Source organism: Rattus rattus, chromosome 2 (assembly GCF_011064425.1).
Source record: "Rattus rattus isolate New Zealand chromosome 2, Rrattus_CSIRO_v1, whole genome shotgun sequence".
In the NCBI taxonomy this organism is placed as follows: Eukaryota; Metazoa; Chordata; class Mammalia; order Rodentia; family Muridae; genus Rattus; species Rattus rattus.
The window spans coordinates 150441458-150453616 of record NC_046155.1 but is presented as its reverse complement, the minus strand read 5'-3'; the positions used below and the strand labels follow the sequence as shown (position 1 = coordinate 150453616).

General features: G+C 48.7%; 1 protein-coding gene across 3 annotated transcripts in view; it reads left to right on the top strand.

Moving 5' to 3' along the window:
* Nav2 (neuron navigator 2) overlaps positions 1–12159 on the top strand; it is a 368060-nt gene that overhangs the window by 147722 nt on the left and 208179 nt on the right. For all 3 annotated transcript variants that reach the window (XM_032893546.1, XM_032893545.1, XM_032893544.1), the window contains exon 4: positions 10075–10147. In XM_032893546.1, coding sequence (XP_032749437.1) covers positions 10075–10147 — 73 coding nt within the window. The remainder of the gene's footprint in view (positions 1–10074; positions 10148–12159) is intronic.

Sequence of the window (12159 nt, the reverse complement as noted above, 5' to 3'; positions counted from 1 at the left end):
AGAAGAGCACGAGTCTCTGACTGGCTCTAAGTGTGTAAGTTGGACGTTAACACTGCCGTGTCTGTGAGTTTATGGTGTGGCTGTTTACTTGAAGCCAGAGCATGCCCAATAGGCTGGCTGTTCCTTGAGGGATAACCAATATTGTTCTGTCTGTCACTGTGCTGCCTGCATGCAGGCTAGGGCCAGGAAGAGAGTGGGTGTTTAGCTAGTGTTTTTAAAGGAGCGTGTGAGACCTTTGAGTCCTAGTTACTTCCCAGACAAGATTCTCCTGCAAGCATCCAGCTGTCCTGTGCTTCCTTGCGTTTGGAAGAATTTGGAAGTCATGCTTTTCTAGTTAAAATTTCTGCCTGTGTTTGTTCCTTCTGTCTGAGTAAAAATTAAAATTTCTGCAAAATACCTATTTTTTTTAGTGTAAATTTGCTTTGCTTTACTGAGTTAGCTTTGCCATTTCTGTAACAAATTCCTGAGGCGGTCAGCTTAGAAAGAGCACGGTTTCATTTGGGCTCCTCGTTTGGAGGTTCACTGCACCTCTCATACATCCTGTGGCTTCTGGATCTACAGCACGGTGGCAACACAGCATGGCAGGGAATACAGGCTCAGAGTAAAGCTCCCCTCCTGTCAAGACTACCAGAAAGTGGAAAAGATACAGGAAAGAGCACTGTGTGGTCCTTTAAGATCATCCCGCCAATGACGAGACCACCCACTAGGCCACCTGACCATGGAGGTCCTCCTGCTAATAGCGCCAGGTTGGGAGTGTGAAGTCTTTAGTACATTTCAGATCCAAACAATGGCATCTGTTCACATTGTATATGATGCCCATCATTGACTTAATTGGCACTTTAGTCTACCACTGCCCCTGCTGTGTCTTTGATCCCCAGGGACTTGCTTGCCTCAACAACTGACAGTCTGTGCCTTTGAGGACCCCTCCCTGTCTCCTGTTTGGCTCTCCAGGGCGGCCCCTTGGCCCTTGTCACTTTTCTGTTTGTCTGCTGTTCCTCACTTGGAGTTCTTGCCTTTTGGGAACTCTATAGTTTGCTTCAACTGTCAACTTGACACAAACCTAGAGAAAGGGAACCTGAAAGATTAAATAGACTACACTGGCCTGTGGCCTCTGCCTGTGAGGCATTTTTTTTTAACTGCTAAGTGATGGTGTGAGAGCCCAGCCCACTGTGGGTGGTGCTATTTCTTAGCAAGTGGACCTGGGATGGATAAGAGAATCAGCTGAGCCAGCCAGAGGAAGCATCCATGCACTGAATGAAGCTTGCAGCCTCAGTTCCCAACTTGAGCTCCTGTGTTAGCATCTAGCCCTTCATGATGGACTGTTAACCTGTAAGCTAAATAAATCCCTTCTTCCCCAAGTTACCCTTGGCTAGTGTTGAGTCACAGCAACAGAAAAGCTAACGAGAACAGGGAAGCAATTGGAACAGAAGGAAGGAAGACTGATGTTCAAGGCCCTTGTCACTAATGGCTTGCCTCTGCTTACAGTGCCACCATCTATGAAAGGGGACAGAGCTCAGCTCTGGAGATCCTCTCTGGCTTTAGCACCTTTGTCAGGCTTGTTCCGTTTCAAGGGGAAATCTGGAGAGTTGGAAAACCCTAGGAAAATGAAGTAGTCTAGGCTGTTGGAGACACAATGGAAAAAGATAGTCACTGGAGGAATCTGAGATGCTTGGTTTCAATTTTTCCCCCTCTAGAATTTTTTTGTACCCATGTGGACTTGCCCATTTGCTGAAACATCAGAGAAACTCCTATAAAGTCCTTCACTGCCCCCCTTAAAGGAATTCTTGACAGCATGTTGGAAAGCTAAAGTTATAAGTATTGTAAGTGGTGTGGTAGATCATGTCGCCAAATCTCAGGAAGGAGCTGGGCAAGGCAACTGAGCCAGAAGAAAAGCAGACAGACGTGGAGCGGGGGCCACACCCAGCCCTGCTCCTACTTTCTCACGCTTACCAGCCTCAAGCCCACGTCCATAGATAAACCCTGTGATGCTCTAAAGCAGCTGTGACAGCTGATGACAGTGGCCAGGGCCTCGGTGTAGAGCTTAGGTTGACTTCTTTTCTTTTAGGTTAATAAATTGACTGGGCATGGTGGTTTATGCCTATAATTCAACGCTGGAGAAAATAAAATTGCTGTGAGTTTGAGGCCAACCTGGACAACAGAGTGAGGCCTTGTCTCAAAAACCTAGGGCTAGTGAGATAAGGGTGCTTTCTAAGCAAACAGGAGATATGGGTCTGAGCCCCAGAATTCGCTTAAAGTTGGAAGGAGAGAACTGACTCTACAAAACATCCTCGGACCTCTCCATGTATGCTGTGGCATAGATGCCCACGTGCAAACACATTCTGTGCACACATGTGTACACACACACACACACACACACACACACACACACACACACACACACACACAGCCCTAATCAGCTTTTTTAAAAAAGGATCTTTAAAAGAAAGAAAACAAAACAACAACCAGAACAGGAATGAGCTAGTAACTTGGTTTTAAGTTTGTGACAGCCAATTGTACATCTTTGAGCTACAGCCCACTGTTTCAGAATTTATATATGGTGCGTTGATCATCTTGATTACAAACTATCCATCATCTTGAACATGAATGTTTCCTTGAGAGACAGCTCTCTGGTTCTCACGTCTAGCTATTCTAATTGTACAATAGTGTTTATTTACTCTTGTCAGCCTTCTTTGTGGTAGAAGACCAGAACTCAGCCCTCCCATCTGGCCATGGCTTTGTACCCATTAACCATCCCAAAAAGTGGATTAGCAGACCAGCCAGGCAAGCAGCAGCTGATCTACAGAAGGTCAGGCCCAGATGCTCTCAACATTTTACTGTCTAGGAAAAGATCGAGAATGGACACGTGATCCCTCATTTTCAGAAGTCTCCTTCTGAAATAAAAGCTCGGTCTGAGCTTCTCTGGGGTCACAGTGACAGAGGTGGGAGGGAACAGAAGTGAGGGTGGCAGAGCAGGCACCTGGCATGTGCCCTTAGCATGTGCAGGAAAGGCCAGGGGACCATGTTTAGGAGGACCTGTCCCCAGAGTGTATATGGGTTTCTCTGTTTTGATTTTACTGTTGTTTGTTTGAGTTGATACTCTTCTTCTTCTCTTTAATTTATTTCCGTTTTGTAAGCAGGCACAGACATGTACTTTGTGTTGCATGTCTTGGGTCCATGGGAACCCTGACTAGCGAAAGAATGCAGTTTTAAAAGACAGACACGCATGCTTGCGCGTATGGGAAAACAGGGGTCCAGAGGGGGGTGCGTGCACACTGATAAAGTGGTACCAAGCTTTATCATATGCAGCATATAGGGAAGGGGTTGAACAGTTTCCGGCTGTAAACATCCAGATGGAGAAAGCTGCAGTGGCTGTTGGTACTCATGGATCATAGTGAGCTCCTGAACTCACGGAAGGCCTTGCCTTGCTAAGCCTGACTCATATGGGAAATGGCTCTCCCAGTTTCCCATGGGGCTGGGGTCTTGAGTCCTTAGCGTGGTCATTCCTACGTCAACAATACACACCTCCTCAAGACGTTCAGCTCTTCCTCTGCTCCCTACAGAAATGAGGACAGGTTATCAGAGGAGCGGTAACCTTTAGACAGGACACATTCCTTTCACGTGGGATCAGATGTTGAAGGCAGCCTTCTGTGCCTTCCCGAGAAGTCTCTTTTCTGGTCCATCATCCCTGGTCTCTTCTGGAAGCTGTGGCTGGGGCTGTGCCCAATGCATAGTAGTCCATTCTCCGGCTTGCTGAGGAGAGTGTGGCCGCAGTCGCCTTGATGATGGGGCAGGCTTCCCCAAGAGGTGGGAAGGTCCTGCCTTCCCTCCCTCCCCACCTCTGCCTCTTCCTTAGGCCTTAACACACTTCTCCTGTCATTCTTTCAATCGGCAAGTAATAAATTATCTACTATGTAGGGATCTCTGTCGGGGCCACATCGGCCAACAAAGGCGATAAGACTTCCCTGTCTGTGGACTGGCACGTTGCCACTTGTTTGCGAATTTTTTCCAGACTGTCTGTGGCTAGATCTTCTTCCAGGAGTCATGTTCCCCACATCCTCATCTTCCTCCTCCTCCTCCTCTCCCTCCTCCTCCTCCTCCTCTGTAACTACCACGACAGTTTGTCATCTCGTCCTCACACGTGTACCACAGTGAATGTTTGTTCATATACGTTACACTCCTAGGCCCTACAAGGTCAGAGGTTGTATTATTTTTCACTGCTGTATGACCATTGGCAGCGCATTGCCCAGTACCCAGTAGTTTCTCTACATATACGTGAGTGAATAAGCAAATGGCTATTTTCTTTTCACTTTATATACCTAAGTATACGCTTTCCTTCTTCCCGTCTCTGTTCCTTCCTCAGGCCTTAACACACTTTCCCCTTCATCCTTTCAGTCAGCAAGCATTGAGTACCCGTTGTATAGGTATCCCTCTCAGGGCCACATCAGGAAGAACTGTATGTGTGCCAGCGCAGGGAAGCCTGTGCCACAGTGCACGTGTAGAGAAGACAGCTTCCCTTCCACTGTGGGATTCAGAGCTGAAACGCAAGTCACTGAGATTCAGTGGCAGAGGGACCTTTGCCCACTGAGCCATCCTGACAGCCCAGCGATGGCTGTTTTTAATGGCAAATTGCACCATAAGGAATAAAGCGCTCTCTCTCTCTCTCTCTCTCTCTCTCTCTCTCTCTCTCTCTCTCTCTCTCTCTCTCTCTCTGTCTGTCTCATATGCATGTGCACACATACAAGCAAATTATGAACTTTCATATCCAAACCTAGGGTCTAGACATCTTGTGGGGTTTTTTGTTCGTTTGTTTGTTTGTTTTTAAATCTGGCTATGACCTGGTGCAATTTCAGTGCATTAGCTCCTTGCCCTCTTGCAGAGTGCAGCGTACCAAGGGGCACAGTGTGAAGCCTGTGTGGACTTGGTACAGCCAGGGAGCCATCCCGCCAGGCACCCCGAGCTCCAGTGGAGTCCATCGTCTTCCCTTTCACTCAGCGTTTTCACGTGCTTTGCACTCAGCCATGCTGGTAGTCAGAGAAAGATGTTGTCATGGCAACCGCTACAACAGATGGTATTTGATCAGTGTCTAAGCCACAGAGGAGCTAGACAACAGCCTCAGAGGTTTGCATATTTGTTAGCACGAGACCCAGTCGAACCTTGATCACAACTGAAAGTTTTCCTGTTCGTTTCTCACTACCTATCCCAGGCTGTCCTGGAACTAGCTATGTAGACCAAGCTGGCCTTGAACTTACAGATGTGCCCCTGATGGAGTAGTCAAATAAAAGGCCATTCTGGCCTACGGAATGATCTTGTGAGTACTGAGACAAAGTCTGACACACACACACACACACACACACACACACACACACACACACACACACACACACCGCCGTGAAGGTTGCCCTGCAGGTCTGAAGTGCAGGTACCGTGGAGAACCTGTTCCAGTTCAAGGCGATGGCAGACAGTGAGGAAGGACTGCTCGGGGGTGAATGAAGGCTCCAAACAATGGGATTCTGGGGAAGGGCATCATGGCCTGCATTTGTTCCTTTTCCCTGCCCCCTCCTTCAATAGTCACCTTGTGTTTCCAGGTCTCTAGGCCACATGCAGTGGCCTCTCTGCTCGGCTGCCCGCTGGAGCAACCCAATCCCAGAGCTCTCGACCCATCTCTGTGGCCATAATTACAAAAGCCTCCTCACCCGTCCCCAGGCCCCTGAGGCAATACCGGAATGTCAGACTTCGCACGGATTTGTGTTCCTCTTAGCTAATTTTGGAAAGTGGTTTATATTGGCCGCGCTGTGCTAATGAACAGGTCTGGCCGTATTTACATACTTTTCTTGTTAGGAGTCCCCCCCCTTCCTCCCAGTGTTAACAGGATCCGCAGCTCACACTGGGTATCTGGATCACACATGAGCCAGAAGCCTCTTTAGCGAGGGCACAAGAGCATCTTGGTGCCATAATGAGCACTGGGGTGGCTTGGGGCAGGGTGGTGGCTTCCAGTCCTAACGGTGGCGGTGGGGCGGGGGGGGAGGGGGGCTGGCTTGCTTACCTGTGCCATATCTGGAGGAAAACCTTAAGGTGCATTGTAATCACGAGAGGACCAGGATCAAAGCAGCAGGCCCTGCTTCTGATCTCGTTCCAAATGAAGCTGGGGGCGGTTGGAATCCAGGCCTGACCCCTTCCTGCTCCCCAGCCTCTCTGTGTTCCTGGGGTGCAGATGAAAAGAGTGAGGGTCCCAGCCCCCTTGTCAGGAGTGATTTCCAGCCCCAGAAGAACATGATTAAAGAGTGCATTTGTGACTTGAGGAATTTTTTTTTTAACTCCTCCAGTGCAGAGTTCAGGGCATTGGGAACCCTTTCAAGGTTCTAACCTTTCCTGGGAGTGCTGTTCGGCCTTCTGGTCGTTGTCCCTGTGTTTTCTCGGTGTCCTAATGCCTTCTGTACACCGAAAGAATGAAGTGTCAGACGCTTCCTCTGATTCGTGTGCTTTGGGGAGAATCGGAGTGGGCATAGAATGGCTCCGTGAACCCCAAAGATGAAGAGTGTGTGGCTACAGGCCCTTAAGCAAGAAAGGAGGGCCTCCTGGGTGCATTTCCCGAGCCCTCTCACTGACCTGGGTGATCTTGTTCAAAAGCCTGGCCTTAGCTTTCTCACCTCACTTTGCCCCATCCTGTGGTCCTGACTAAAATCAATGGCATCCAAAGAACGGAGCTCGGTGCCTGACACCTGCACAGCCAAGCCATGAATGAATCATCCAACCTGAGGAGTCTCTGCCTCAGCTCAGTCAGTGTTCAACTGGACAGTCCTTCCCAGAGAGTAAGGATGGTGGTCAGGAGAGGCCAGCCGTGCACATAGTGGAGCCGTCATTGATGTCTACCTACTAGACGGCCGTTGACACCCCTCCCCCCACCTGCCCTATGACAGCCCAAGGTGTTGCCCCTACAGCAATGTCTACTTTTTCTCCCCTCTCCTGCCCCCACCCCATGAAGGAATGTTAAATGAGATCATGGGAAGTTGTATGAAAGGATGGTAGAACTTCAAGAAAATTAACTAAGGAGAAAGTACGCCTGCACGCCTTTCTTGTAATCATTCATAACTTATTCATACTTCTCATAGAACCAAATGCTGTGAGGAATCCTAGCAGATGGCAGAATTAAAATGTAGTAAGGCCAGGTTTGCCAGAGGAGCCTTCCACGTGCTGCACTGAATGTCCTGTAGATGTAATGGATACCCAGCCGTGTTCCCTGATCCTTGAAAAGAGAGTTTGTAGAATGCTTTTCTTAAACCAATCTCTCTGTCTCTCTCTGTCACTTCCCCCACCCCATCATTTTTTCCTGTAGTTTCACATTGTTACTCTAGTACCAAAGTATTTAGCCTTCTCACACGACCCTTTCTAGGGTAAACGTTAACTGTACCACTTTTAGTTTTTGCATCAACAGGACTTCAGTGATAGACAGCTTTTTCCTTTTCCCTTTTCTCATGGGGATAGAATTACCTAAGCTTCTCTCCTCAGCCACATGCAAGATAAAACACTCTATTAAAGAAGTAGTATGAGGGGTTGGGGATTTAGCTCAGTGGTAGAGCGCTTGCCTAGCAAGCGCAAAGCCCTGGATTCGGTCCCCAGCTCCGGGGGAAAAAAAGTAGTATGAGATAGAAAAGAACAGGCATGAGAGAATGTGGGTGTACGATATTTTTGTTGGTTTTTATGATGTATTCTGTATGTATGATTGTTGACCTGAATGTATGCATGTGTACCGCATGTGTTCCTTCTATCTGCCAAAACCAGAAGAGGGCACCGGATCTCTTGGAACTTCAGTTGGTAACAGTTGTGATCTGCCATGTGGGTGCTGAGAACTGAACTCTGGAAGACCAGCAATTGCTCTGAACTACTCTGCCGTCTCTCCAGTTCTTGTCTTTCAAAACAGGGTAACGTTTAGCTCAGACTGGCTTTCAGTTTCAAATTCTCCTGCACATCCCCGAATGCTTGTATTACAGAAATGTATCATAATGCTCCATAAATTTCATACTTTTATTGTGGTTTCAAAGTGACAGTGGCTTGAACTGAAAACGGTGGTGCATGCCTGCGGTGCCAGCTAATCTAAAGACTGAGGCAGGAGGCTTGCTCGAGGGGTTCAGGTTTATACTGGACAACATAATGACAGCCTCTCTTTAAGTGTGTGTGTGTGTGTGTGTGTGTGTGTACATATTACATATATTTGTCTATATAACAGTGCTTCTTTGTGGGCCCACGAACTTCTATTAAGTGTTTTAATGTATACATTGCAGAAACAGAACCATCACAGTCAGTATTTTCTTTTATGACTAATATTTTCTCTTACAAGCAAGTAATATGTTGTTTGTAATGGGATACGACAGTATTTGGAAATCTAACTCTTACTGTATTTACAAACGGAGCCCATTACCTTCCACACACCGTGTGCTAGGGTACAGGATTGATCTCTTCCTTTCTCCCCACTTTCCTTTCCCCGCCAAGGTGCTAGCACTTAGTGGTCTCATGACTATACAACAGTTTGGTGAGGACCTTCAAAGTGGGCTGGAAGGAGAAAGAACCTGGGTTTAAAAAGGGGGTGCTGGGGAGATGGCTCAGTGGTTAAGAGCACTGACTGCTCTTCCAGAGGTCCTGAGTTCAGTTCCCAGCAACCACATGGTGACTCACAGTCATCTGTAATGGGATCCAGTGCCCTCTTCTGTTGTGTCTGAAGACAGCTACAGTGTACTGATGTACATAACAAAATAATAAAAGGGGGAGGGTGCCTGGAGAGAGACACTGCTCCTGGGGCTGTGTGGGCTCTTCTAAGATGGCATAGTTTCAGTCAGGTGTCCCGTGGTCACTTTAATGAGTTAAACACTGGGAGCCACCACCCCTCCGAGGGCCACTGTCATCACTGTGAGACCACGACAAAAGCATGGAATTTGTCAGATGTTTTAATACACTCCTGGAATCTGAGACCTCAGGAGGTAGACGCAGATCTAGACTGGAGTGGAGAGGGCGAAAGCGGGAAGTCAGTGATAGAATGAAGGGTGAATCAGATTCGTGAAGACCAACACAGAGCCAGGCTATGCTCAGAGCTATTAAACTAAAACACTTCTCACCAGCTGTGGCCGTGGGGAACTGTCAAGATGTGGCCTGAGAGTGGGGAGAAGGACAGTATGTCCATTGTGAAACAGTCCTCTGTTAGTTTAGAACAAACTCCTCGAAGTAAATACTGGGTTTGAGTGCATATAAACATTGATGCGTCTGGGAGATCCCATTGCAGGAATTAGTTGCGGATGGGAGCAGTGGAATCATTAATTGTGTAGCACAGATTCTATGAACTCCAAAGATTGCTCTACCCAGTCAAAAGCGGTTTCTTTTACTTTCGGTCACCAGAGGCGTTCATCAAGCCGGGATATTCTCCTTTAAAACAAAAAAGTAATTAGGCCTGACAGCTGAAGTCAAATCAGACCTTTGGGAATGACCTAATTGCTTTTTGTTCAGGGCCTGACATCGATTTGCCCTTGGCCTTGGTGTCAACACTAGCAAACATGGGCAGGCTCCCAGTCTCCGGCTGGTGGCTCTATCCTTGTCACAGAGAGGGCAAAGGACAGTGACATCCCAGAGGTCATTTTGTGGGTAAACCTCCGGTTCCTGCTGAAACTGCCACTCACCCTTTGGACATTTGACTGCCTGCTTCTTTAGTGACTGGAAATTACCCCCCCCCCCAGCAATGGGAGGATGGGTAGGTCTACCAATTTCATCTCCACCTCCGTGTTACCGGCAACCGCTGCAGTTTTGAGGATCACACTGTGGTGACATTGATCAGGATGAGAGATCTCATTCCACCCTGGTTATTTTTGGCATCCGCAAGCAATCCAGGGCCTCGACTTCTGGCACCGTGAGGTTAGGATATTACGTAACTGCTTCCTGTGCAAGCACAGACAGCTCTTTGAGAGTCCTCACCTTGCTCCGTCTACCTTATTGGTCGTTCCGAGTGCGTTCTGCCTGCTTGTTGGTTCCTCGTGAGTGCGTCTGGAGATAGCTGAATGGTTATTAAACATGTCTTGTGTTTTTCCCCTCTAGATTGAAAACATAGATGCCTGCTTGAATTTCCTGGCAGCTAAGGGGATCAACACCCAGGGGCTGTCTGCAGAAGGTGAGTCAGGGCCCGCGCCTTTGCGTCATTGGCGATGCCCACCTGTTAAGGCCCACCTGTTACCCAACAATGAATTGCTCCAAGGGTGCGGGTAGGCTGTCCTGGTCGGGTGCCCTTACAGGCACAGTAGAGGATACTTTCTCACAGCTCTCAGGTCACCTAAGAACGCAGCCCTGAGTGCATGACACATCGGCATGCCACGGAGGGTGGGGGTGGGGTGGGGGAGAGAAAGGGAGCATGCCGCTCCAGTTAGAGAAGTTCCTGCTTGAACAACACCGATCCCCAGCCCTGTGGCGCAGCAGGAGGTTACCAACCAGCCATTATCTGTGGGGAAGAAAATATTCAACCACAGAACCAAGTTCAACCATCCAGCGCCCTAGGGAACCACTTAGTCCTTAGTGGCGACACCTCACCTTGCTCTTAAAGACAGAGAGTGAGTGAGGTTCGTGAACACGCTACCACCTTTTAGCCTCCCGATTAGCTTTTAATTAACTTGGATTTGGTGGCTAATTAGCATCAATAGTGTCTGCTAGTGGAGTGTTGTTAGATGGGATAATAGTTTGGAGCCCCGCTGGCCACAATTACCTGCCTCCTCAGGCAACATTTCCACCTGGAATCTTCTCTCTCTCTCTCTCTCTCTCTCTCTCTCTCTCTCTCTCTCTCTCTCTCTCTCTCTCCTTCTCTCCCCTTCTCCTTGCTCTCTCCCCTTCCTCCCCCTCCCCCTGTTTGTAAACACAGGCAGCTGCCAGCTTCGAAGCTGCCATAGGCCAGGCATCTTCCCAGCTCATTAGGCTGCACCTGCCTCCAGTCTTCCCGGAACAGGTAGTGCAGTTGGGGCAGTCCAGTTGCTCCTCCTAGCATAGCAGGAGTGTGTTCTGAAAAGATGTAGGGGAGCGTTGGCCCTGAAGCCGGGGTGGGGCTGAGGGAGCAGGAAGCCGGAGTCCACAGATGCAATAGGTAAGTTAGCGGACCTCATGGGTTCTGCATGGGCTTATGCCTCGTCTTTGCAAAGTGATGAAAGCTTGGATCATCTGGCTGTGTTTCTGAACTGTTGTCTCCTCCATGTTGGAGGTGGGCGGCATCCACGGCTTCTGCATCCGTATCGTGACTCTGTGTGGAATGTGTCAAAAAAGGATTGTGATTCTCCTTTTGCCAAGCCTGACCTTGGGCAGTCTGGTTACCTGTCCCATGAGTCTCAGGAGTAGCTTAGCCAGCCTTAATCTCAGAACTTAAAGAAAAATCCTTAGAAGATTGCCCTGCCCTAGCTATAGGTCTCACCTTTGTGGACTTGGTGTACGTTGCTGGAAACTACAGTGTTGAGTGTTAGACACGAATTCAGTGGGCAGGATAGACTCTTCTGCTATTCCTGTGCTGACCAGGAGGTGGCAGAAGATGTTCCTCTTAGTGTCTAGGAATGGCGCAGGCCTCTGTCCTCCCAGGAGAGCATCTGCAGGGACTTTCACAGAGTCATGCAGTCTTGCCTCCTCCCTTAGGCCTGGAGGTGAACTCTGGCCACCTAGCAGCTGCCTCTTGTCTGCCTTTCTGATTCATTTGTTCTCCCACCACTTGGAAGGCATGACGTCTTCACAGTAAGTAGTTACTAAACAAATGCTAACTGTGCTCTGGTGGGTTTGTCTGGGTTGGCTCCGGTTCTCATGGCAGAAGACAGAGTTTACGGGACTCCTGGTTCACTGATGGAGAAACTGGCTGAAAGCTGAATGGGGCTGGGAGATGATGGTTCAGTGGGTAAAGCGCTCTTTGTGCGAGCGTGAAGACCTGAGCTGGGCCCCACTGGTCATGGTATCTCAAGCTTTGCCAATATACCTAGGACTCGGAGTTGAGGAAGACAGAGGTTGGTGACTGGAGGTAAACCAGACGGTTAGCCAGGTTCAGTAATGAGAGGCTCCCGCACAGTGCATTTTGGACACGCCCATGCACACACACATGGACACACCACACACAAGGAGAGATTATGAGTGACATCTCTGGTAAGTGCTTGTTCATCCTGGAAA